A 26,461-nucleotide genomic window follows, 5' to 3' on the forward strand; every position below is an offset into this window, starting at 1 on the left:
AGGCTTGGGTCAAGCCTGGTGTACTCCCTGCCCTGTATCAGGGGGCAAAAGGTTATTTCTGGTTGGTTGCTTTCCAGATGTATCATGCTTGGACAGCAACTTCAAACCACCTCAGTTCCAAGGACTTTAAATGAGGCGCCGTATGAAACCCTGTGGCAGTCCAGAGCAGGTCTGGCTTAATTGGTGAGGGTGCTACCCAGCCATGCCCACCGTGGACGATGTCCTGGAGCAGGTCGGAGAGTTTGGCTGGTTCCAGAAGCAAGCCTTCCTGTTGCTGTGCCTCATCTCTGCTTCCTTAGCTCCCATCTATGTGGGCATCATCTTCCTGGCCTTCACTCCTGATCATTATTGCCAGAGTCCTGGGGTGGCCGAGCTGAGCCAGCGATGTGGCTGGAGCCTAGCAGAGGAGATGAACTACACCGTGCCGGGCCTGGGGTCTGCGGACGAGGCCTCCTTCCTCAGCCAGTGCATGCAGTATGAGGTGGACTGGAACCAGAGCAACTTTGACTGTGCGGACCCACTGTCCAGCCTGACTGCCAACAGGAGCCACTTGCCACTGAGCCCCTGCCAGCACGGCTGGGTGTACGACACTCCCGGCTCCTCCATCGTCACTGAGGTACTAATGGGTTCTGCGTTTTGGGTAATGTAGAGACTGAAAGCAAATCCTGGGTGGTTCAGTGTCTTTTCAGACAGGAAAAGGAGGTCCAGTTTCCTGTATGCTGTACAGTAGCCGGCTCTGCCCTGACTTCTGTGTTCTTCCTACCAATTGAGTACTAAAGGGGACACTGAGGCACAAGGTGCTATGTGGGAAGCCTGCTTTTTTAAATTTACTTTACATGTACCATGTATGTGGGTATGTATATGTGTGTGTCATGGTGTGTGTGTGTGTGTGTGTGTGTGTGTGTGTGTGTGTGTGTGTGTGTAGTTTAAGTGTTTGAAGGTCAGAAGACAACTTGTAGGAGTTCCCTCCTTCCACCCTGTGGGTCCCAGGGACTGAGCTCAGGCCATCAGGCTTGGCAGCAGGCACCTTTACCTTTTGATATCTCACAGCCCAAGCCTTGCCTTTTCTCCTGTAACTTGCTGACTCATCTCAGAGTCCACAGCCTTCACCGAATGTCCTGCTCCCCTGTGGTTGCTGTTGTGGTGTTGTGATGAGAATCCCCTCATCTCTTTCTGTGGTGACAAGTGGCCTAAACAATGGCCATTGGGATAGTATGGGAATCACCTTGGCTCGGGTCAGACTATGTGATACCAGCTCTTATTAGCTGAATATGTCTGGGTAAGAGACTTGGCTTCTCTGAGCCTTGGTTTCCCCATAGGCAAGCAGGACTACAATAACTTCACCCACTGTAAGGATGAGCTGAGAACTGGGAAGGTGATCGCCAAGCACAAGCAGAATCACACTGTTTGTGGCCCGGGAGTTGCTGTGATGGTATCCGAGAGCCCTGACGGCATCGTTTAGTTGACTCTTTGTGCACTTGGCTTTGACAGTCTTTGTTTTGAGACAGGGTCTCACTATGTAGCCCTGCTTAGCCTGGAACTTCTCTTTTTGTAGATCAGGCTGACCTTGAGCTCACAGAGATCCTCTTGCCTCTGTCTCCCGAGTGCTGGGATTACAGGTGCTTCTTCACCCCCACATAGTTTATGTGGTCCTGGGACTGGAACCCAGAAGGCCTCACACATACTATGCGATTACTCTACCAGCTGAGTTACATTCCCTATGCCCGCCTGAGTTCTTTTCTTGGCCTCCTTGTCATCTCCTACCTCTTGTGAAGCCTTCAACCCGAACACCATCTTGATTCTGAGCCACCCACCAGGTCTAGATAGAACTGCTACTCTGCCTAAACAGACCGAACTCTTTCATTTGGCATTAGGGTAGGGTTGCTATGTTTAGCAATTAAAAAGAGAGCATTCCCAGTTAAGTTTGAGATAAACACAACTGTTTCTATGTAGCACAGGCTAGCCTCAAACTCACAGTGATCCCCTTGCTTCAGGCTTCCAAATGGTAGAAATGAAGGCATGAACTGCCATACCTTGCTAACATCTATATATATCATGTCTCTGGGTGACATGAGATTCCATGTTAAAAAACAAAACAACCCACAAGAAGATAAAAAGGTAAAGTGACTTGAGAAATGTCATTCAGCATGGGTGTTGTGGGACAGAAAGATAGGATGTAAGGGGTATAGACACTGTGTGGGTTTATGAGTAGTGTCTAGTTTAAGGGTTCTGGCTTAGGGAGAAGGATGGGGAGCTATGGAAGATGGGATAGGAACCCAGATGACGTGGCCACCTGGGCAGGGGTGGTGCCTTGCGGTGTCAGGGCCAGAGAGGAGGGAACAGATGCAAGAGGCCAGAGCGACTTGAGGAAGAGTTGACCATCTGCACACGTAGGAGGGAGGCTTCAGTGACCCCCAAACTAGAGCTCGGTGGAGACGCTGAAGTGTGTAGGGGTGTCCAGAGGGACAGTGAGGGCCCAGCTTAGAAGAAAGAGCGCTGCACTGGGCTGAGTTTGAAAGTCAGTGGTGTCCGTCTGGAAACATTCAAGGGTGATAAGAAACACAGCTGTGGGGAAAAAAATGACTCATCTGGTAAACTGCCTCATGTGATCATGAGGACCCCCGTGTACACCTAGGATTTGAGTTCAGACACCCAGAGCTCCTGGTGAAAGCCAGTTAGGTAGCACATACCTGTAAGGCCATTGCTCCAGTGGAGAGATGGGAAGTGGAAACAGAAGAATCCCCCAGACCTTGTGGGCCGGCTAGCCTGGGGTTCGCAATGGCCAAGCAACAAAGAGGCCTGGTGAGATGGTTCAGCTGGTAGAGGCCCTCGCCAGCAAGCCTGACTACCTGAGCTCAGTCCTTGGAACTCATATGACAGGAGAGGACCAACTCCTGCAAGTTGTCCTCTGATGTACACACACACACACACACACACACACACACACACACACACACACACTAAATATAAAAAAGAGAGAGGCCCTGTCTTAAGGCAGAAGGTAAGGGCTGACATTCAAGGTATCTGACTTCAACATGTACATTATGGCATGTGCATACCTGTAGTCACACACACGTGCACACACACCATACACGCGTACACTCATTTCACACACAAAAGGAAAAATGAGGTGGAAATCGATGGAGGAAGATACTTAGTGTCGACCTCTGTCCTCTGTGTGCAGGTACACACATGCGCATGCACACGCACAAGTCCACGTACGTGTGACACGTGCGTGTGCAGACACTAAAGAAGCTCAGCTGTGGCAGGGCAGGAGGGCGGTGGAGACTGGCTCCTGCATGGGTGCTCTCTCCCATTTATCTCTCCCGTCCAACTGCTTTCAAACCACACTTGCCTCACCACGTATCCCAAACCAGAGACCAGGAGCTAAGCGTAGTTACTCATTTCTGCGGAACTAATTTTTAACTTGCCATCGCCTTGGACATTGGAACTTGCTTTGGGGAGGACGGGGAGTGATCTTTGTTTAGGTCTCATCCCAAGGCTGGGGGTTGGGATCTTGAGTCATCGTCCCCCCCCCCCCCCCCGGGGTGGGGTGGGGTGGGGTGGAGGAATAAGATCTTGCTTAGCTTTTGCTGCCCTCACCGGCTTTGTGAGCCCCAGCTCCACCGCAGCCCACACACCGGGCTAGAGAGAGCCACTGACCCCAGCAGCTGTGGGCATTGAGCAATCGGAAGCAGCCTTTGGACAGAAGTGAGCTGAGGTGGCCGCACTGGTGCTTCCCAGACTTATTTGCATTTGTGAGACACTGAGGTAGAACCCACAGAGGAAGGGTGTTCGAACGAGGGCCCTGGGTGACTCTGATGAGGCCAACGGTGAAGACTGTTCTGCTCACTGGAAAAGTTGCCTAGTCCTGGGGCAACTCCAGTGGGCTTAGCAGAGAGGCCCAGGAAACCTCCACCCTCTCCATCCTTGCCCTTTGTGGGCTCTCTGTAGGGGCATGAATGTGCCTAGGGTGCAATAGATGGGTGGAGTTTGGAGTGGGGGGATCTAGACACGGATACTGGACAAGTTTGGGGGAGTGTTGGTCCTCAGGGAGCAGCGGCATTGGGAGGTGAGACTGAGTCAAGATGGGCCGGCTTCCTCTGCTACGGCAGTGTCTGGCTCCACACACAGTCCCAGGGTAGAGTGGCCATCTCCACCTGTGAGGAAGGGAACAGAACGTCCCACAGCAACACTAACTTGCAAAGATCCGATGGAAAGCCAAGAAGGGATCACATTGAGACCTAGGGGCAGTAGTCCCATGGGCCTCCCCTGCCCCGTGACTTTAGTGACAGACAGAACATTGTCATGGGACACAGAGTGGAGCTACAGAGGCACAGCTGAGTGGATGAAGATATGGGGCCTTGGATGCCCAGGTGACACCCAGGACTGATTTGTCCCAGTGTGTCCTATCGATAGAGCACAAGACAAATAGGAAACCTGGAGAACTCAGGGCCTCAGAGGAACACACTGAATGTGTCTGGGAGACATGTGCCTCATGAAGCCGTGTGTTAGGCTGCGGTAGGTGGAGAGAACCAGAGTACCACTGTCCAGGGCCTTGTCATTTCCCCAGAGCAGCAGATAGTGTCTGGGCACAGGTTGACAGATACCAAGGCTGCCATTTTTTTCCTGGCAATGCATGATCTCATTTATCTTTCAGAAATATGAGGGGCTGTGTCAAAGAATGCACAGGCTAGTCACACAGACCTCAGCCAGCTGAGTACCATGACTCTAAGATTCATTGTTTGACCTTGTGACGGGTCAAGGGTATAGAATCACCGGATAGCTAATAAAATCTTAGTATTTAAGTTAAAAGGATTCATCATTTACCAATTTCTTACCTCCAGAGCTCATAGCAGCTGTGGAGGGACACAGTAGGAATGCTTCAGACTGGGAACCCGGGGTCTCAAGTTGCTAAGTGACTTGTTGCTGCCGTACCCCGTAGTGTTGCTCCAGGCTGCCAGAGCCAGGTCTCCACAGCCCAGAACACAGCAGAGCAGAGCAAAGCAACAGGGAATGCAGGCTGGTAAGAAGAGCTATGTCAGCACCGGGGATGGCAAGAGGCCCCATCCAGCCCTAGTGCCCAGCCTCCTGGTGTCTGACCTGTCTGCCCCATGCAGCTCTGAAGAGAAAGTGACCTGCTGTACACAGACCTCGAGCCCTGCTCAGAATGTGCCTGCGCTTTTGGCCAGGAAGGTCCTTCCCCTGCCTCTCTCCCTTCAGACCTCTAAACAGAGGAGCACATCTAGGGCTATCCTTCTTCCCTGTCTCCTACTTAATTTCACCCCTAGTTCTTGACATGCAGGCTCTCCACACTCTCAGGCTCTACCCCATGAAACCAGTTCCCCCTCTGTCTGGGCCCTTCTGTTCCATTGCCACCCACAGCTCCTTTAGTACTAAAGTTCAATTAAGATATTAACACAATATCTACATGCTCTGGAAAATAAGACTTTTTTGTTTGAGACAGGGGAGCCCAGACCGGCCTTGAACTTACAATGTAGCTGAGGATAACCTTGAACTACTAATCCTTCCTGTCCTTCCTGTTTATTCTCCTCTAGTACTGGTGTCACAGGCATGGGCTACTATGCCTGACTTTACATTTCTTTTATTACATATCTTTGTACTGGGTTATATTCCCGTGTGTGTGTGTGTGTGTGTGTGTGTGTGTGTGTGTGTGTGTGCGCGCGCGCGCGCGCGCGCGCGCGCGCGCGTGCATGCATGCATGCACAGGTGCTTGCCAGTGGAGGCTAGAGGTTGACACTGTCTTCCTCCAGCACTTTTCATCTTGTTTTGTGAGGTGGGGTCTGTCTCTGCATGTAGAGCTCTATATTTTGATTAGCTTGACCGCTCAGGAAGACCCTGGGAGATGCGCATTTCCTTCACCCAGCATTAGGGTTACAGGCATATGCTGCACCCAGTTTTTGTTTTTGGTTTTTTAGACAGGGTTTCTCTGTGTAGCCCTGGCTGTCCTGGAACTCACTCTGTAGACCAGGCTGGATTTGAACTCTGAGATCTGAGATCCTCCTGCCTCTGCCTCCCCAGTGCTGGGATTAAAGGTGTGTGCCACCCCCGCCCAGCATGTGCCCAGCTTTTTACGTGGGTGCTGGGGATCCGAACTCTGGTCTTCACACTTGCCCACTTTACCCACTGAGCCACCTCCCTGGCTCTTGGTTGTATTTCTCTGTGGAGAGCTTCCTTGGCAGCTACACACTCCTCGGAGGATGTTTGCCTGTTCTTGCTCCTTCTAGAGTGACGCTTTGTCCAACAGCAGCCAACTACCAATGGCAAAGCCAACGACAGCCATCTTCACAGACACCAGGGTGTCGGGAAGAAGCTGGGCATGGCGGTGCCAGACGGATGTTGATGTTTCCTGCGTCTTGGGAACTTGTGTTAGACACAACTGATCCAGCCGGTGGGGCGTGGGGGTGGGGGTGGGGGTGGAGGTGCGGGGGATGAACTTCCGTAGGGGCAGTTTGCTTGGTCTGGCAGAGGATGGGAATGGGCCTCTGGCTTTCCCATGATTCTCGCTTTTGTTCTGTCTCCACCGCTGCAGTTTAACCTGGTGTGTGGAGACTCCTGGAAGGTTGACCTTTTTCAATCCTGTGTGAACCTGGGCTTCTTCCTCGGCTCCCTGGTTGTGGGTTACATCGCGGACAGGTATGTGAAGGCAGTCCATTTGAGCCAGCCTTTGGAGAGTGGGCAGTGGTGAGGAGTGTGGTTGGCCAGGATCGATTTCCAAGGGTGGTGCAGACAAGACCGGACAGTAGGGGCTTCGTGCTGCTGGGACTGGCGGCGGAGGAGCTGGGCAATGGGCGTGCAAACGGGGGAGAGGAGCAGGGCTGAAATAGAATGTTATGCTTTGAGCAGGGAGGTGGCCGTGGGGCGTTTTGGCTTGCAAGCAGCCAAGTCTCAGCTGTTGGTGGGCTTGCGCTCATGCCAGAGGTAGGCCTTCTAACTTAGATACACGGAGTTTGGAAACGTGTCTAAATGGCCTATGAGATACACAGGAAGGCCGTCAGGTAGGCATGCCCGACATTGGATTCTTAATCCCTCCTGCACACCCCTCTGTCTCTGCAGGTTTGGCCGTAAGCTGTGCCTCCTGGGAACCACTCTGGTCACCTCCCTGTCAGGCGTGCTGACGGCTGTGGCCCCAGACTATACGTCCATGCTGCTCTTTCGCCTGCTGCAGGGCATGGTCAGCAAGGGCAGCTGGGTGTCCGGCTACACCCTGAGTAATTACACATGGGCTTGCGGGGGGCGGGGCAGGCGTCTCTGGGCTCATGAAAGATAGGGGTGAGGTAGTGTGAGACTCATGGAGGTTTGGAGAGCAGGGGATGTTTGGGGGTGGGGGTGGGGTCTAGGGAAAGGGATGCAGCTAGTTGAGTGGCGGGGAACTGGGGCTGTTATTGTAGAGATATGAGCTCCTTTGCTCTCAGCAGCACTATTGGTGAGGAGAGGGGGATGTACAGGAAGTGAGGTAGGTAGAAGAATATTTTAATGTTGTAGCAAGAACCCTCAAAGCCAGCCTCAGGCACAACTGAATTGAATGAAAACCTGGGACAATATGTTATGGTTAGACGTGGGGACAAAAAGAAGTTCTGCGTTGAGAAAGAATGACTCACTATTGAAGTTCAGGTAGCACAGGTTAGCCTGAGACACCTGTACGCTGGCTGATAATGAGCAGTTATGAAGGGCACCTTGGGGTTGAATCCACGTTCCAGGTCTGAGCAGCTGTGGGATTTTAGGTGCGTTAATTCATTTCTCCGTGCCTTAGTGTTTTGGAAATGAGGATAATAGGGTTGCTTTCATCCTGGGGGGTGTGAGAGATAGGCATGTTACTGGGCATCCAGTTGGTCCAGAGCAGCGCTGGGCATGTAACCATGTCTGTGAACATCGCTGGTGCTGCTGTGGGCACTGTGGTAGGGTGTAGGGGCTCCAAGGTAAATGCCATGTCTCTTTTGCCTGCTTGGATCCCAAGGCTAGAGAGAGGCCTACTGACAGACGCCAAAGTGGATTTAGCTGGATGTGGGAGGAGTCTCAGAAGACTTCTGTCACGTGATGGTTCTGTTGGCTCCAGGACACTCTACTCCACCCCCTCTTGCTCACCGGTGGCTCTTTCTCAGTCTCCTTTCTTGACGGTTTAGTATGGCAGGACCTCAGGACATTGTCCTGCTGCAACCCCAAGACTGTTTGATCTGTGGACCTTTCTTAGTCACTCACACTATTCTCCCAACAGCTGCTCAGGCTCCCCACCCCATCACTCCACCGCCACCTTGCATCCCCATATTCCTTCAGTAAATCTTGTTATTGGCTTTAGTTTCAAAATATGCCCATAGGAACCCACTGGCTTCACAACCTTGACTGGTCCTGGCCCTACCATTGTCCCATCTTCACGTACACCTCCTGACCGCATGCGTATTCAGTTCTTGACTCCTTAGCAGAGGGGGGCCTTTGCGGACATAAACTCATGGCACTCTGCTGCCTATGGTACCGCAGTACGAGTGAAGTTCCCTTAGTGTCCCTCAAGCTCCCAGGATTAGTTCCCCTAACTCAGCCTCACTCCTCTGTCTTTGTACCACACCCTTCCCACCACCTGGATCTCCACACAGTCCCTTCGCCACACCTTATGGTGCTGTTACCGCCAGGACTGCGCTCCTCCAGTATCTGAGAGGCAGCGCCACTCCCCTCCCTGGTGACTTTATTCCAGCCACTCGCCTGCCCACCCATCCCTTCTGCACTCACAGCCCCCAGTGAGTGTCTGACTTACCTATCTCCCATGGGGAAGGAGAATGCCTCCCATCTGGGAACAAGAGGCATCATTTACCTTCCAACCCCAAGAGCAGTGCCGGGTTCGCAGAAGGCATGCTAAGGTCCTTGTAGAATTAGTGACGTTGCCGGAACCCCGGGAGTCTTTCTAGCTCAGCTGGGAGTTTCTGTGAGTATTTGGGGAGCAGAGGCTCGAGCCTTGAAGCACAGCAAGGGAGAGCTAGACAGCAAAGAAGAAGGCCGAGAGAGGGGCAGCGAGAGAAACCCCCGTGACAGGCTGGCCTGGTAAACCTGTGGGCTCAGGCAGAGTGGCATTAGGCCGGCGAGAGGCCAGACAGTGCAGACTGGGTTTAGGGGAAGGACAGGTGGAAAACGTGCAGATGTGGAAGGAAGCCAGAGGTGGGTGAGGCGAGGGCTGTGGCTGGTGAGCAGCGGGAGTCAGGAGCAAGCCCCCTCTAGGTCTCTCTTCTCTGTCCACCGTCTCTTTTCCAGTCACGGAGTTTGTCGGTTCCGACTACAGAAGAACAACGGCGATCCTGTACCAGATGGCCTTCACGGTGGGGCTAGTGGGGCTTGCCGGCGTGGCCTACGCCATCCCGCATTGGCGCTGGCTCCAGCTGGCGGTCTCCCTGCCCACCTTCCTCTTCTTGCTGTATTACTGGTAATGCATCCCCGGCCAGAGACAAGGTGGCTCTGCGTGACCTTCCCGCTCCGCTCCACGCTGAGTCTGCTCGCCGCAGGGCTAGGCTCTGGGGGCATGGAGGGCTGTCCTGACCTCTGCCACTGCCCAGCCACCTTCCAGCAGGCATGAGTCCCACTCTCACTTCTGTGGCCTGGTGCTTACACGCTAGGCATGTCGTTCTTCTGCTGTCCCCAGGGCTCCTCGCAGCATGGGCTGCTGCTGTCCTTCAAAGCGTGTCCAAATTCACCCCACCCTCAGATAGACAGGAATGATGCTGCAAGGAAGCACAGAGGCTGCCTGCCCATCTCAAAGCATGTACACCTTCTTCTAGAAACCCAAGGCAAGCCAACCAAAGGGAGACTGGCCTCGGGAGTCAGTATCAAGTAGTGTGTGTTACCCAGGGGCCCTGGGAAAGCTTGGAAATAGTCTTCATAAACTATCTAACACTGGGGGATGGACAAGAGTGGATACTTTCCTACCACGGCTGCTACATCCTGCAGTCCCCAGAGGCCCTTTAGCGATACCACTTTAAGTTGGTTCACCCCACTTTCTTGCCTACTTTCTCTCCTCGGTTTCCCATCTCCTCTCCTTACATCCTGTCTCACTTCATGTCTCTGTTGAAAAGGCTCCGCCCTGCCTCTCATCTAACTACACGGTAGGCACTTGATCTTCAAGAATGTGTGAGTGGGCCGGGCGGCGGTGGCACACACCTTTAATCCCAGCACTCGGGAGGCAGAGGCAGCCAGATCTTTGTGAGTTCGAGGCCAGCCTGGTCTACAGAGCAAGATCCAGAACAGGCACCAAAGCTACAGAGAGAAACCCTGTCTTAAAAAAAAAAAAAAAAAAGAACGTGTGAGTGAATCATGGATAGAAGGGCTCTGCTGGTAGCCTTCTCTGGGGAAGGTGCACACTGTGCCATCCCAGAACAGGAACACCCCCCCAGTGCAGTGTCCATCTTATTAGCTGTGTGTGCTTTGCACACCCGAGTGATAAGCAAACCCACAGTGCTAGGCTGTACTGTGCAGGGGAGAGGCTGCTGCAGGGAACGGGCTAGCTTGTCCATGAAGCATTTATCAATTTTGTTGGGGTCAAATCTTACTTCAGGGGATACTGGGCTAGACTCGCCTCTACATGGAAGCTGGTACCTGGGTGGATGGATGGGCTGGGACGTGCCTGTCCCCTCCTTACAGACTGAAAAGGGGTTTTCTGTGAGAAAGGGCCGTGGCTATATGTGGATGTTTAACCAGGTCATACCCTACTTGTGGAAGACCATTGCATCAGAGTCTCAATCCCTGACTTGAAACTTTCCATGTGAAACAGCTCAAACTAGACATGGTAACACATGCCTGGAATCCCAGTACTCAGGGTGGGGGTAGGGGTGGAGGATGCTGAGGCAGGAGGATTGCCATGGGGTTCAAGACCACCCAGGCTACATAGTAAGTACCCAGCTTGCCAAGAATACATACAAAGACCCTGTCTGCACATGATCTTAGAATAAGACCCTGCTTCAAAATAAAGAAATGAGAGAGAGAGAGAGAGAGAGAGAGAGAGAGAGAGAGAGAGAGAGAGAGAGAGAGAAACATGAAAGGAGGGAGAAATAGCATTTTTAGGGCAAGTGAATCCTTAGTTTGGAAATAGCATGGGCCTTGTTCAGCACCTCTTAGACATGTGCTATATGCAGGGCGGGGTATGTGGAGCACCTACCCAGTGTGTTTTCTCCAGAACAGGGCTCCCAACTTCTAAGAGAGATGGGTCTCCACTTCACAAAAAAGAAGGCCATGAGGGGAGCCCTGATCCCTTCTGCTTTGTGACCTTAGCTGGTGGCCCTGAGTAGCAGTGACCTACAGAGCTCATGCATGGGCCACACAGCATGAGCCACACAGCATGGGCCACAACTGTGCATCACAACCTAGGTCTTCCTTTACAAGCGCCTTGGGGAATCACAATCCTCCTGGAGGATCTTGGGATGCTCCGAGTCATGCCACTGCACCATTCTCATCAAGGGCGGAGGTGGGGAGAGTTCTTGGGGAAAGGCACTACAGTTACGAGCTGTGTCTGCAGGTGTGTGCCAGAGTCCCCTCGATGGCTGTTATCCCAGAAGAGAACCACCCAAGCAGTAAGGGTTATGGAACAAATTGCTCAGAAGAACGGGAAGCTGCCCCCGGCCGACCTGAAGGTACCAGAGTTTAGAAGGGAGTCCTTCCCTTTGTGGGTTCGGGGCTGCCTCATGATCTACATGGGACCTCTCCCAGGGGGAATGTCGTGTGCACACAGACCAAGTGTAGTGAAGACTGACTCTCTTCTAGATGCTCTGTGCAGAGGAAGACATCTCAGAAAAGCAGAGTCCTTCATTCGCAGACCTGTTTCGCACTCCCAACCTGAGGAAGCACACCCTTATCCTCATGTATCTATGGTGAGCGCTTGCTCTTCTTACACATCTCCCCCTGGGGGTGGGCCGCTGCTCTGTTGCTGTCCAAGTGTTGGGTGCCAATAAGCCTGTAGAAAGAGCATGAAGAGGAGCTGAGCAGTCACTGAGTCTTCAAAGGGGCCCCTTGGCTCCCTTGTTTTAGTAAGAATGGGGGAGAGGTCAACACTGAGAAGGGTGGAGAATCATGAAGGGTTTCCGAGGCGACCTCAGTCCAAGTGCCTTATGTTCTGGGGGCAGCTGAGTGTTGACTTGGTGTGGGGTAGGGGACAAGGTTCCAATAGCTCAGTGCCTTTAAGTAGGAAGTATCCTTCCTCACATCTAAAAATCTTGTGACCCCACCTCTGAGTCCTTGTGCACCCTTGGTTTATGGATAAGGACCTTGTAGCACATAGACGTGCTCGTCCCTGTGCCCACCAAGGGCAGATTGTACTCCTACTTGTTTTCATGAGGAAGAACTCTATCTGTTCGTCTAGGACATCTGCCAGTCCTCCACACAGGGCTGCTTTAACCTGAATCTTAAGCTATTCATTCCCTCAGCAGCCATGGCTGAGCTGCTGTGCTCTGGGTCTTCTCTTACACAGGAACTGACCTGATGCCCTGTTTGCTTTTCCATGTTAGGTTTTTAGTGGAACAAAGAGCAGAGCTGGTTGGGTATTGCCTGGCGAATAGTAGGCCTGTGGTAAATGTTTACTGAGTGCCGAATGAGTAATCATAGTTCCACCGATTTCTCTGACCCCTTTAGACACCAGGCTCATCACTCCTCTCCTGCCTTGGAGCCCTCCACCTCTCTCAGGGGGTCCTGTGCCCAGCCATGGGTGTTACAGCCACCCATGTGTCTACTCTACGTTCCGACCAGCAGGGTGTCTCCTCTGTGTAGCACTTGTGACTCACTGCAGATGGGAACAGTGGCTTGCTCTCCTGTCCCGCCCAGCTTTACCATCTCTGCCCTGACACACAGCTCCATCTTCTTACTCCCATCGCCTGGTCCCTCAGCAAACTCTATATAAACTTGACCTGGAAAGTTCATGAAGTTCTGCTGTTTGTCATGTGTCCTCTCCATCCTGTAGGGGACACTGCGAGGGGCCATCTCATGTGCTGCAGCATCCTGCACCCACCCCGCCTCCCTCAGGCTGTGCTTTGTGAGGCAGTCAGACTTTCTCAAACCTTTCCTATGTCTTCCACTGGCTTCTGAATCCAACAAGAATGGAACTGCATTCCTTCTTGTGCATTCTTCCTGCATTCCTACTTGGCCTCCTGTGGCTCAAACTCAGGATGACTCCCATTATCTCCCTTCCATGCCGTCTACTTGCTTGCTTATTTATTTATTTATTTATTTATTTATTTATTTATTTATTTATTTATTTATTTATTTATTTATTTATTTATTTATTTATTTATTGTGTGTGTTAGTCTTATATGTGTGTGTTTGTATGTGTGTGTCTATGAGCAGCATGAGATGTCTTCTATGCTCTCCAACTCATGTTTTGAGTCAGAGTCTCTCACTGTTCCTGGAACTTGCTAGTTCAGCTATATTGCCTGGCCAGCAAGCCTCAGAGATTCTCCTGTTTCTGCCCCAGCTCTGAGGTTACAGAATGTGCCATCAATCACACTGGCTATTTATGTAGGTGCTGAGGCTCTGAACTCATGCTTGTACAGCAAGCATTTTAGCAGCTGGGCCATCTCCCTAGCCCACACCTGCTTCTTTTTTATTAAGGTAATCCAAAGGGCCTGTGGTGACATCTTGGCTGTGTGGCCATAAGAGAGTACCTGCACCAGTCTGTGACATAGGGGACTCAGCAGCAGTGTGAGAAATAACATGCTGAGATCACAGGCAGCTGGAAATGAGTGAAATGATCTGTGTAAAGAGCCTGCAACAGTGTTGGACATAGCTGCAGGAATTTCTTAGCACATTTTGATATACACACACACACACACACACACACACACACACACACACACACACACACACACACACATATATATGTGCAATTCCAGCGTCTGCCAACAGATGGCAGCACTAATTCACTGACTGGTTGACCAGTTAGTTACACAGTTTTTTCTTAAATGTGACTGGTGGAGGCTGGCAGCCATTTTTTTCTGGGATAAAACAATAGTTTCTTATGGATTAAAATCTTACCATTGCAATGCCAGTTGGGATGCAATGGTGACAGCTTCCAGAATAGTATCATTTCCCTTAATGACATGAGGTCCCTCAAGTTTGGACTTGAGTTGCTGATTTAATGTCTTTGTTAACAATGCAACATGGTCCACGAAGTTGCCATGCTTTCCTTGAATATGGATGGAGTTGGTGTGGTGGGTGAAGAGAGGACCTGAATGTGCCTGATAAAGACAGCGCTGTGAAGTCAGAGACCTTGCTAGCTGTGGATTCTTGATTTTGGAAAGATGAATCTGATGCCCATGACAATATTCCTACCTTTGCTGTGTGCCAGGAGCTAGGCTCCTTTGTCTGTTGTCTCCGTAAATATTCACAATAGAGCGATATGCTCCCTGCCATCACTACCCCACTCACAGATAAGGAGACAAGCGAAGTCAGTCACTCAATGTCCCCATGGTCACACGGCTTACAAAGCAACCTGACACCTGGTCCTGTGCGCTCTTGTTGCTGTACATGCTTTCTACTTTGTGGGCCTGTAGGAGTGTTCGAGGTCACTCTGTGTGGGGATCAGCACAGTTCCAGACACCTGAGCTTGCAGTAAGTGGGAGGATCTGGCTGCAGTCTCTCCTTCCTGTTTCAGATATCCCGGGGGGAAAATGTTTTAAAAGTAGGTGCCTCGGGAATGTCTGTAAGACACACTGTCACATCTGTGGGGACACAATTTCCTATCGGGGATCCCAGTAGGGCACTGCTCATGCCATCCTAGCACATCTTGTACCAAGTGACATGTCCTTCTGTCCAGCTGGCTGGGGTCCTCAGAGCCGGCTTTTGACTTGTGGTCTCTTCTGTAGGTTCTCGTGTGCGGTGTTGTACCAGGGCCTCATCATGCATGTGGGGGCCACAGGTGGGAACCTCTACCTAGACTTCTTTTACTCTTCCCTGGTGGAATTCCCTGCGGCCTTCATCATCCTCGCCACCATTGACCGCATTGGCCGCATCTACCCAACGGCCGTGTCAAATCTGGTGGCAGGGGCAGCCTGCCTCGTCATGATTTTTATCCCACAAGGTAAGTCGTCTGTTTTAATCACTTCCCAGATAATCGAATTGTGGGGATGGTGTCGTAACTCCCTGATAAGCTTCTGGAACGAGAATAAAGGCAGGGTGTTTCCTTGGCTAGACTTGAAACAATTTTGGATTGAAGTATAGCAAACATATACTAAGCACATTCTGAGTGAGTGACTCAATTTGTTAAATATACAGTAGCAGAACCCAGAGACTGAGGATGCTTTCCAATCCTTAGTGTCCCCTCCAGTCCTCACGATCAATACCACTGCCTTGCCAACCACCTCTCCTGACCTCTGTTGCCACAGACTAGCCCAGGTACATAAAGGAAGCCGCCTGGAATGTACCCCCCTGACCTGTCCCCTGACCTGTCCATGTTGCCACATGGTTGCACAGACTACTTTTTCCCCTCAATACTGTATTGTTCCTCAAAGAGACATCACACCACGGGATCTCCCCTACTGATGTTGCTTGCAGTTTGTGTCCATGAGGAGTAGAGTTGTGCTATATATTTCTTCTTGGTAGGCATGGATCCTTGTTCCCTTGGGCACATATCTGTGAACATACTGTCAGAATCCACAGGGACCCCTGAGTTTAGCTTAAGTGGATACCGGACAGCTTTCCAAAGATGGCTGGGCCACTTTCTGCTTCCCCCAGCAACATGGGAGTGCTCTGATTGTCCCAAACCCTCTGGGATACTTGGTCCTACAAGTCTTCAATGGCAGTTGGGTGGTGGGTGTGAGCATTGCTTCATAATTCTACGACCCGAGACAAACACGCTGCACAGAGGGTCCAGGCAGAGTTACTTGGGGCGGTTTTAATTTGAGCACGTAAATTGCCCTTCACATAGGCAACAGTAGATTCTTGTGAATGCTGAGGTGCTATCTCTCCCCTTTTATTGCTGTGCCCTGCACTGTGAGCCGGGTGAGCCACCTTGGCAGTCTCTCATGCAGGGTGCTCTAGAAAAGAACTGAAGGTCTTTTTTCAAGAGTCATACTGGGCAGAACATGAAAGGTGTGTGTGTGTGTATGCAGGAGCAGGGAGGAGGCCCTCTTGTGACTCTGAAATAAAATCTCCTCTCCTCTCCCCCCATCTCCCTGTTTCTAGAATCCTGAGTAAGCTTTTTGAACGGCATGGCGTTGATGCCAGGAAGAGGGGTGCGGAGGGCTGAGGCCATCCTTCCCTGCCTGTCAGAGCTGGGCCATGGCTGGTCCTAGGACCCTTCTGGCCTTTGCATCTCCACTGGCCTCTTCCTTGGTTCACGTTCTGTGGCAGTCCTTTTTGTCATCTATAAATCATTTTAGGGCCTTCCAGGCACCTGTGGATCCCAGAGCCTCATCAGAAAGCCGAACAGAGAAGAAAGCCGAACGGAGAAGGCTCCTGCCGTGGGCTGATTCCTAGAGGGGAGAGGAGAAAGAGGAGGAGGGATGGGCATTGGCTTCACTGAGATCAGGAGGTCTTGGCGAACCTGAGCGGAGTGGGAGGGGCCCTGTGGGAGTCTAGGAAAGGGGTGCTCAAGCAGGGCCAGCAAGAGTGGGGACTCCAGGGGGCAGAGCTTGGCCTTAAAGGAACAATTCACATCTGAGTACCTACTGTTGGACAGTTAGGGGAGCAGGTGGCATGAGGCCCAGAGTTAACTGAAGACAGCAAACTTCGCCCTAGAGTGGGAGCAAATGCTGGTGGCCTTGGCAGGAGTAACTTAGCTCAACTTCAGTGTACACGAGTCCTTGGCTGTCCCAGACTAAAGCACAGATGGACTTATCTGTCCTCGGAGGGCAGGGATGCCAGCTCCCCTCAGTGGCCCCAGTTGGTGTGGAACTTCTTCGGGGGGGACGGTGGAGCAGCCTCCACTGTCTGTGGGAAGTCACCAGTCAAGTCAGTGTCTGGGGACAGGGCAAGATGACACGTGTGTAAATACAGAGACCTTCTCAGGGAGGGGGACTGGCTCAGAGCCGTGGGCACTTGAGCATTGGTGGCAAGACAGGCCAAGCGGTGGCTGATGGTTAGTGACACTCTTCCCTCCCCGTGCAAGACCTTCCTTTCTTCAGTTGGAAATAGGATTAGGTAGAGGCTTGCTTCAAGAGCTGTGTTTACACCACACCTCCTGTGTCTCAGGTACTGAGCTAGCAACACCGTCCTGTGTAATAACTAAAAGCCAGGCTTTCATTGCTCTGGGCAGACTGGGCACTTGTCTCGCCTGCAAGCTGTGAATGTTCATTCCATGGGGGCTCAGCAAGCCAAGGCACAAAGAAATACATTGCTTATTTCTGTTCCGCATGGCTAGCGGAGGCAGGACAGATTGAAGCAGTTCAGTCTTTCTTCTTCATGATGGAACCTTCCAGAACATGTCGTTAGCAAGTCCCCAAGTCACGCAGGCATCAGTTTGCTTACCTAAGTGGAGAGGATTAGTCCTCTCGCTGTCCCGGCTTTCAGCGGTCCTTCCCAGTCCAGCCCAGTCCGGCTTCTCCCCTGCCGACTCTAGCTCACGTAGGCAGCGCCCTCACCCGACCACCTGTTGGTTTCTTCCTAGAGCTGCACTGGTTGAATGTCACCCTTGCTTGTCTGGGCCGTATGGGAGCCACCATCGTATTGCAGATGGTCTGCCTGGTGAATGCTGAGCTGTACCCTACCTTTGTCAGGTGAGGCCACACGTGGGGATGGACACTGAGCTAGCCCCCTGAGCGCCAGACAGAGAGCAGCATCTCTAAGATGTTTTTGTAAGGTGCCTCCAAGGGATGGGTCACTGTCATAGTTCTGACAAATGCCGGGCCAAAGCGACTCAAGGAGGGGAAGGTTTATTCTGCTCACAGTTCCAGGGGGTACAGTTCATCCCCGCAGGGAAGGTGTGGCTTGCCGAGTGGAAGGCTGGCTGGTCACATTGCCTTGGCAGACAGGAAGTAGAAAGTAAACAGGAAGTGGGATCAGACTGTAAAGCCGAGGCCCACTCTTAGTGACTCAGTTCCTCATCTTTAGAGACATGGCGAGTGAGGTCATTTCCCTGCAATGGGGTCATCTCGGTGGTTGTCAGGTGGTGGGTCTTTATACGTTCTGCATATCAACCCCCCATCAGACATTGGACTTGTGTGTAATCATCTTCCGTTCTGAAGGCTGCTTTCTGCTCTGTGGGTGGCTGCCTCCATGAAGAGATGTTTTAAGTTTTCATACAGTCCGACATCTCTTTCACTTTTGCTGTCCACACTTTAAAGTCTCATATACATAGAGTGGAATTGGCTTTTTCTAAAATACAATTTGATGAGTTTGGGTGATGTTTATATAGCGTGCACATGTACATTTATGTGTATTACTCTTCGACTCGTGGCATAACCAAAATAGAACATTGCCCCTATCGAGTTTCTTTATACCTCCTCACAGGAAGTCCTCTTGTAGACCCCATTCTGTCCGAATAGGTTTGCCTCCTCGAGACCACCAGCAAGTGAAGGGTCATGACATGTGACTTTTGTCTGACTTCTGTTACTAATTATGATGAGCTGTATTTGCCTCACTGTGTTTGTCAGTGCCTTGCTCTTTCCTGAAGAGTATTCCAGAATGCGAATGTCCCAGGACCCACTGCTCCATCAGCAGGCGGACCTTGCTGCCAGCATAGGATGATAATGAGGTGGCTGCTGTCAACATCCATGAGGAGCCTTAGGGTGGATTTGTGTTTTTATTTGAATCAGATGAATACAGGGATGGAATTGCAGGGGCAGACTTAGATATGTGTGTGTTTAGCTTTATTAAAAAAAGCAGTAAACCGACAGGCGGTGGTGGCGCACGCCTTTAATCCCAGCACTCGGGAGGCAGAGGCAGGCGGATCTCTGTGAGTTCGAGGACAACCTGGTCTACAGAGCGAGATCCAGGACAGGTACCAAAACTACACAGAGAAACCCTGTCTCGAAAAACCAACAACAACAACAACAACAACAACAAAAACCTGTTTTCCAAAAATATTGTACCCTTTCCATCCTCCAGGCATGGATTGGGGATGGAGGTCATTGTTTGGTGTGGCCACTTTGAGGGCTTCTTGGGAGGTAGAGGCATCATGGTAGCTCAGTATGATGCATGAGCTCATTGCTGCCAGTATTTTAAGAACTTAGTTTTCGGAGTTATTTAAAACACATTTATCGTGTGTGTGTGTGTGTGTGTGTGTGTGTGTGTGTGTGTGTGTGTGTTTGTGCGCGTGCGTGCGTGTGTATGTGTGTGTGTGTGTGTGTGTGTGTGTGTGTGTGTGTGTGTGACAGCTTGCCTATAGAATTCAGATGACAACTTGCAGGAGGCTAGTGTGTCTTTCCACCACATGGGTCTTGGGGATCAAACTCAGGTCACTAGGCTTGGCAGCAAGCACCTTTACCTGCTGATCCTTGTCTACAGGCTTGAGATCTTAACTTGAAGTGAAGATTATTTTAATAACTTTAATAATTACGTTATTTGAAGTTTTAAAAAATGGTCATTATCGTAACCTGCTCTTGGTTAGAATTTGGCTTCTTACCTTAAATTCTTTTTTCCCTTGTCTCAGTTATTTCTTCTCTGTTTGTTCTTGTGCAAACATCTAAGAACTACTCCCGCTCTCCAGTTTCATCTGATGTCTGCAGCTCAGTGAGCCTGAAGACACAGATGACTCCAGCCTACGCCTTCCCTCCCTCTGCCAATCCTTTTATTAAAAGAAAATGCTTTAGACTCTTCTTTGTAAAAAATTGCTCGATCTGAGTACAAGGAGATGAAGACAAATTCAGGAGAAAACTTGTTTCCAGGCCTTCCAGGTCTAGATAAGGAGACTCTGTCTCAAACAAAACCAACCAACCAACCAAACAAACACCCCAAACAAACAAAAAACAAACCCCCAAACAAGTAAGAACAACAAAACATGAGAGAGAGAGAGAGAGAGAGAGAGAGAGAGAGAGAGAGAGAGAGAGAGAGAGAGAGAGAGAGAGAGAAAGGATCTTCTGTGTCAGTACTTTTGAGCCCAGATTCTAAAAAAGAAATAGCCAGGACAAACAAGTCTGCTGTCATGGCTGCCAGATCCAAAGAAATGATCAAAGGTGTGATGTGTTACTGTAACAAAAACGCCTGAGGTGATCAACTTTTAAAAGGGAAAGGTCTGTTTTAACTCCTGCTTCCAGAGGTTTCAGTTGGTGGTCACTTGACCCTGATGCTGCGGGGTTAGTGCTCCGGGTAGCACAAAACAAAGAGGAGGAAGAGAAGAGGAAGGGCTGGGATTCCAGCTCCCCCTTAAGGCATACCCCTGCTAACCCAACTTCTTGCCGTTAGCCACCACCTCCTAACGTCTCCTTTATCTCATTAGAGCACCGTTGGCCAGTGACCAGCTGTGTAGCACACAGGCTTATCCGAATGCTCCTCTAAACAACAGCAGTTACCAAGTGCCTGGTCCTCTATGGAGGAGGCGAATGGTACCATCCTGAACGCCCCTTTCCACCATGCACTGGGTGATGAGCATTCCTAGACAGTAGGAGAGGAAGCTGGATGCCCAGAAGCAACATTCAACCTGATGCCTATGCATGCAGAGCCGTGGGAGTTCCAGTGTTTACAGACAACCGAATCAAATGCAGATGGCAAAAGGCACTCATTTTGGCCACCCATTACTTTGTAAACACTCCTGATTCAAAGGACTGTCTGAACCACAGGACCCTCACTCACTGAGGGGGGCCTGAGCTGAGCAGCTCTCCTCACATTCTGAGCATCACACTCACTTGGTGTTGATACCGGGCATCGCCTGGTGTGAACCTGGGTCTTACTAAACGTAGCCACACACAGATATTGTGTTCTCTTCCCAAGTGACAGCACATCACAGCCCCGGGACGGGATGGGGGTAGAGCTAAGGTTTACGTCAGAGAACGTGTATGCTTGTTTCTCTCCATCAGGCCCTTAGCTGGCCTCTGGGAGTGTGAGGGCTAAGCATAAGGGTTACAGCTGCAGAGGTAGACTGTCCTTTTCAGCTGTTGGAGCTGCTCTCGCCCGATACCATCTTTCCACACAGCGCTTCCCCAGGCCTGGGGTTCTGAGGTGCTCAGCACTCACCCCGTTTCGTGCTCAGCTCTTAGGATGCTGAGAACACCTTGAATATTAAGCATGAACATGACCTGTTGGGTCTCTGTGTCTTCCCAGGAATCTTGCGATGATGGTGTGCTCTGCCCTGTGTGACCTGGGTGGGATCTTCACCCCCTTCATGGTGTTTAGGCTGATGGAAGTTTGGCAAGCCTTGCCCCTCATTCTGTTCGGTAAGACTTGACAAAGATGTAATTCCCATGTAGTAGCCAGAGATTTTCATCTTGTGACTCCAGAATCCATCAGTCCATCCTGTAGTCTACAGGCAGATGATCTTTTGATGGAATCTCCTGCTTTCTTGTGCATTTACTTTCTATTTCTTTTTTTTTATTTCTTTTATTTCATGTACAGAGATTTGCCTGTATGAGGGTGTCGGGTCCCCTGGAACTGGAGTTACAGACAGTGGGTTCTGGGAATTGAACCTGGGTCCTCTGGAAGAGCAGCCAGTGCTCCTAACTGCTGAGCCATCTCTCCAGCCCTGTGCATTCAATTTCTAATTTTTATTCATTGAGCGTGTTGTTGCTAGGGGTATGATGGTGTTGAATGGTTATCCCTTTCTGAGTGTGGTGGTACTCATCTGTCATCCCAGCACCGTGGAGGCTGAGGGAGGACAACCAGAGAATTAAGGGCCTGCAGGGGCTGTCTGTGAGACCCCGTTTCAGAGAGCGAGGTGAAGAAGAACAAAAGGCGACTCATGGGAGTCAATGTTCTGTGCCCCCTTTGCTGATAAAGCTGGACTAGTAAAGGGGATAGGAATGCCATCTCTGTCCCCCAGCTTAGAGCAGGAGGGGTCTAAGACGTGCTCATCCACCAGCAGAAGGCTAAGGGTCTGGCTGTGTGCAGAAAAATGCCATGCCTGCCACAGGTGAGCGCAAAGGAGAGGGAAGGGAAGGAGAGAGTTAGAAAACGGATTGGAGAGAGAGAGAAGGAAGAGAGTAAGAAAGAGACAGGGAAGAAAGGAAGGAGGGAAGGGAGGAAGGAAAGATGGAGAGAAGGCAGGAGAGGAGGAGAGAGTAATAGGTGGGACACACATAGGCTGGTCATACTCTCTATCAGCTCTGTCCCCATCCCCATCTTTATACTTATGTACCTATGTATTTGCCATCTCTGGATCTAAGAATGCTCTTTCTATCTGTGCATGTTCCTATTGTCTCTGGATCTAAGCATGCTGTATCTATGTTTCTATTATCTCTGGATCTAAGCATGCTCTTTCCATCTATGTATGTTCCTACTGTCTCTGGATCGAAGCATGCTCTTTCTATCTATGTTTCTATTATCTATCTTTTTTCTTTCTTTCATCTTTTATGCATGTATGTATCATCTGTTTGTGTATCTATCACATATCATTATCTGTCCTCTGACTATCACATATCTATCTATTATCTATCTACCTACTTATCATCTGTCATTTATCATCTATCATTTGTCAATCTCTCTCTCATCCATCTATCTACTCTCTACTACCTATCATCTAACTATCTATATCTGTCTATCTATCTATCTATCTATCTATCTATCTATATCTATCTATCTATCTATCTATCTATATCTTTCTATCTCTATCTATCTATCTATCTATCTATCTATCTATCTATCTATATCTTTCTATCTCTATCTATCTATCTATATCTATCTATCTATCTATCTATCTATCTATCTATATCTTTCTATCTGTCTCTATCTATCTATCTATCTATCTATCTATCTATCTATCTATCTATCTATATCTTTCTATCTGTCTCTATCTATCTATCTATCTATCTATCTATCTATCTATCTATCATCTATATCTATCTATCTATCTATTTATCTATCTATCATCTATCTATCATCTATCTATCTCTATCTATCTATCTATCTATCTATCTATCTATCTATCTATCTATCTATCTATCTGTCATCTATCACCTAGCTAGCTATCTACCAATACATATATCTTTCTGTTTATCTACCATCTATTTATCAGTCATCTGTCATCTTGTTTCTATCTATAATAACAATTTAGAACAGATATTTACATTTTTCTCAAGGTATTCAACTTCAAAAATCCCTTAATACTTAAACATTAGCTACTTTGGAATTTTATGCTTCTGTAGAAGCATATTGAAGGCAAATATTGCCTTGTCTTACTCTCGTATTTCTCTAATCACCCCTTTGCTCCCAGTTCTTTCCTAGATGTTCTTGATAACTTTCAAAGACAAACAGCATGTCTTCCCTGCCCTCTCTGGCTCACTGCCCTCATGTAAGGGGCATGAGCATGTTCTAATACTCTTCCTTGGATTCTGTTTCATTTGTAGGGGTTTTGGGCCTGACTGCTGGGGTCATGACATTCCTTCTTCCAGAGACCAAGGGTGTGGCTTTGCCTGAGACTGTTGAAGAAGCAGAGAACCTACGGAGGAGGTGAGGGCTGTGGAGCCAGGACGGGAGGGTGTCGTCTCCTCCTCTCTAAGGTTCACGGCATCGCTGCACATTCTCATTTACTCTACCTTAAAAGTTGGGAGAGCTTTTCAGATGCTTGGGTTTCGAAGGACCTCTGGAGATGCTGGGGATGGGAACAGAGCTTAGCCACTGAGCTCTGCAAGGAAAGCAGAGAACCAGACCCCGCTTCTTAGTGGACAGTTGTCCCATGCTGCATCAGGGACAGTGGACAGTTGTCCCATGCCACATCAGGGACAGTGGACAGTTGCCTTACACTACATCAGAGATGGCTGGCCTTTGCCCGTCAAGCCAACTGCCAGAGCACCAAGATCTCTGACCCACCCTGACTTTTGAACATTTTAAAAACTATTCTTCCGACCTTATTGGACATTGTTGGGTCAGACTCCTAAGGGACTTTCTGTACAAAGAATGCTAAATCAGCAATGAGAGGAGGAAAGAAAAAATGCCAGGTACCGAAGTCTTTCAGGCTCCACTCAGGACTCTGTTCTGAGAGTGTTAGAAAGGGCATGTATGCCCCTGTGCAAGAGAGAAAGGCATGGGAATCATAAGGACCTGGGCTTAAATTCAGACATTCTCGTAAGGTTTGGAGTTTGTCATTAAACCCTTGGCTTCTAATGATTCCAAGGGCTACCAAGGAAACCCAGGGAGCCCAAGTGAGTGCATCGGACTAATCCATTTCCAGGCATGTCACAGGTGTCTGACTAGTCTCAGATTTTCTCTAGTCTTCCTGAAGCTTGTGTGATTAGCTCAGTACATCTCAAAACTTACGACACAGAAACAGAAGAATCACAGAGATCTTGGGAAAAGGCAGACTCTCTCTCTCTTAATTTTTGAGATGACGTCTTTCTATGCAGCTTGGGCTGGCCTAAAATTCACTGTGTAGTCTAAGCTGTCCTCAAACTCATAGAGATTCACCTGCCTCTGCCTCCTGAGTGCTGGGATTAAAGGTGCACAGTTGTGCCTAGCGGTTCCTTAGTGACTTCTCTGTACAAAGTCTCGATTCTTTCCTGTTGACTTAGAAAGTGAGCCCAGGAATTGGTTTAGGTTCTGTCAGTGGTGCCCCAGAGGCAGGCGCCCTCCGAACCTTACTGTGAGACATTCTGGGGTTCTTAGCACCAGTTAGGGACACTGGTTTAACCCTGCGCACTGTTTCTGTTAGGTGACGACCTCCTTCTTTTGGTTCCGGTTGACAGACATGTGTAGCTAATGTTCTATTACTGGATTCCAACCCATGATTTCTTCATGATTTATTAATGGCATGTGGCTATCCTTTAAGATCTTTGTGGAACACTTTACTCCATCCACTCCTGCCCCCTAGGGGAGGCTGAGCACTCCTGATTGGAACCCTGCCTGTACAGTTCTCATTCTCTTTGCTCCATACAAAACCAGGACACAAGCCGTCTGTGCCAATCATTTCTTTATCTGTTGCTGCCTCTTCTTTTTTTTGTTTGTTTTTTGTTTTTTTGAGACAGGGTTTCTCTATGTGGTTTTGGTGCCTGTCCTGGATCTCACTCTGTAGACCAGGTTGGCCTGCTTCTGCCTCCCAAGTGCTGGGATTAAAGGCGTGCACCACCACCGCCCAGTGTTGCTGCCTCTTCTGCTCTCTCTGTTTCGAGACACGCCTGCATTTTTCCTTTCTTTTCTTTTTTTTTTTAAACAGAACATCTCTTTTTATTATTCATTGACAATTTCTTACATGTAATTAATGCATCTTGATCCTATCCACCCACGACTGTCTGTCTCAATACTTCCTCCAGGTACACATAAGGTATTCCCCTCCACCTTCATGTCTTCTCCTGTTCTTTTTGTTTTTGGTACCCCATCTTTTTGAAAATCTTATCCCTGGGCAGGGGGACTAGACAGTGTGTTTCCTGACCTCCTTCTAAGGTCCCAATGACAAACTAAAGTTACATTCTACCAAAATTACTCCTGGGGAACAAATGAGTTTATTAGGCTGACTTACAGATCCTGGGTCAGGGGTTGTAAGTAAGATCACAGGTGACCCCAAAGCAGCAGCATTGGAACGTCAGTGCTTGCATGGATGGAGGACCTTCTTCCAGGCTTCCTCAGTGTATATGCTCTAGCCCCTCCTCGAGACCCCAAGGCCGTCTGTAATTAGGGCAGGACTGCCTACAATCTCCTGGGAGGGGTGACAGGATACTTAGTAGGGGGTGTAATGGTCCTCCCCACACCCTCCTCCCAGGAGGGAATGTCAACAGTCCCAGCTGTGATGTTCTTTGCAGATACAGCTGTCTGATGAAGAGAGCGGTTGTTCTGTTTGGAGGATATAGTACTCTCTAACACCCATTGAATCCAATTAGTGCTGCCTGTTGGAATGCTGACTGACTTTGTTCAGGTCTTATGTAGGTAACCATAGTTACAGTAAACTCACGGGTGCGATGGCCATGTCATGTCCAGGAGGCCGCTTTTCATGGCGCTCTTCCCCGTCCTCTGGCTTTTCATTCTCCCTGTTCCCTCTCTTGCAATAGTCCCCGAGTCCCGACGTTGCAATGGTCTTTATCAAGAGGTTGACTGTCAAGCTGAGCAGGATGGCTCATGACTGTCATTCAGCACGTGAGACACTGAGGCAGACTCATCTGCATGGTGACTTTGAGACCAGCGTTTCTGTATAGTGAGTGACAGGCCAGCAACAGCTCTATCACAAGACCCTGTTTCAAGTATCAGACACGCAAAATGTTGATTGTTTATTCATTAACTTTAATTTTTATTTGTGGTTGCTACAGGAAATCAAAGGCCAAAGAGAACACGATTTATCTTCAGGTCCAAACAGGCAAATCCCCAGGTCCCTGACAGGGACATCATGCCAGAAGCTGAGTGGCAGAGAGGAAAGGGGACTCACCACTTGGAGATTTCCCAGAAGCCTTTGCCTTCCCTTATCTTCTATGTC

General features: G+C 49.7%; 1 protein-coding gene across 1 annotated transcript; it reads left to right on the forward strand.

Annotated features, from left to right (window-relative positions):
* Window positions 1–202: 202 nt before the first annotated feature.
* Window positions 203–26,461, forward strand: LOC131918322 (solute carrier family 22 member 1). Its single transcript, XM_059272401.1, has 11 exons — window positions 203–616; window positions 6,554–6,657; window positions 7,078–7,232; window positions 9,259–9,427; window positions 11,510–11,624; window positions 11,755–11,861; window positions 14,844–15,058; window positions 17,585–17,693; window positions 21,175–21,287; window positions 23,412–23,514; window positions 26,298–26,461. Exons 1-11 carry the CDS (start codon window positions 203–205, stop codon window positions 26,362–26,364), a joined length of 1,671 nt encoding a protein of 556 aa, XP_059128384.1. The 3' UTR covers window positions 26,365–26,461.

Source organism: Peromyscus eremicus, chromosome 8b, assembly GCF_949786415.1.
Source record: "Peromyscus eremicus chromosome 8b, PerEre_H2_v1, whole genome shotgun sequence".
Lineage (NCBI taxonomy): Eukaryota > Metazoa > Chordata > Mammalia > Rodentia > Cricetidae > Peromyscus > Peromyscus eremicus.

Excerpts from the sequence above, each read along its gene's own strand:
- LOC131918322 (XM_059272401.1), top strand. The coding sequence starts at position 203 with ATGCCCACCGTGGACGATGTCCTGGAGCAGGTCGGAGAGTTTGGCTGG. Across the intron at positions 15,059-17,584 it reads CATGATTTTTATCCCACAAG|AGCTGCACTGGTTGAATGTC; the intron begins GTAAGTCGTCTG and ends GTTTCTTCCTAG. Across the intron at positions 23,515-26,297 it reads GCAGAGAACCTACGGAGGAG|GAAATCAAAGGCCAAAGAGA; the intron begins GTGAGGGCTGTG and ends TGGTTGCTACAG.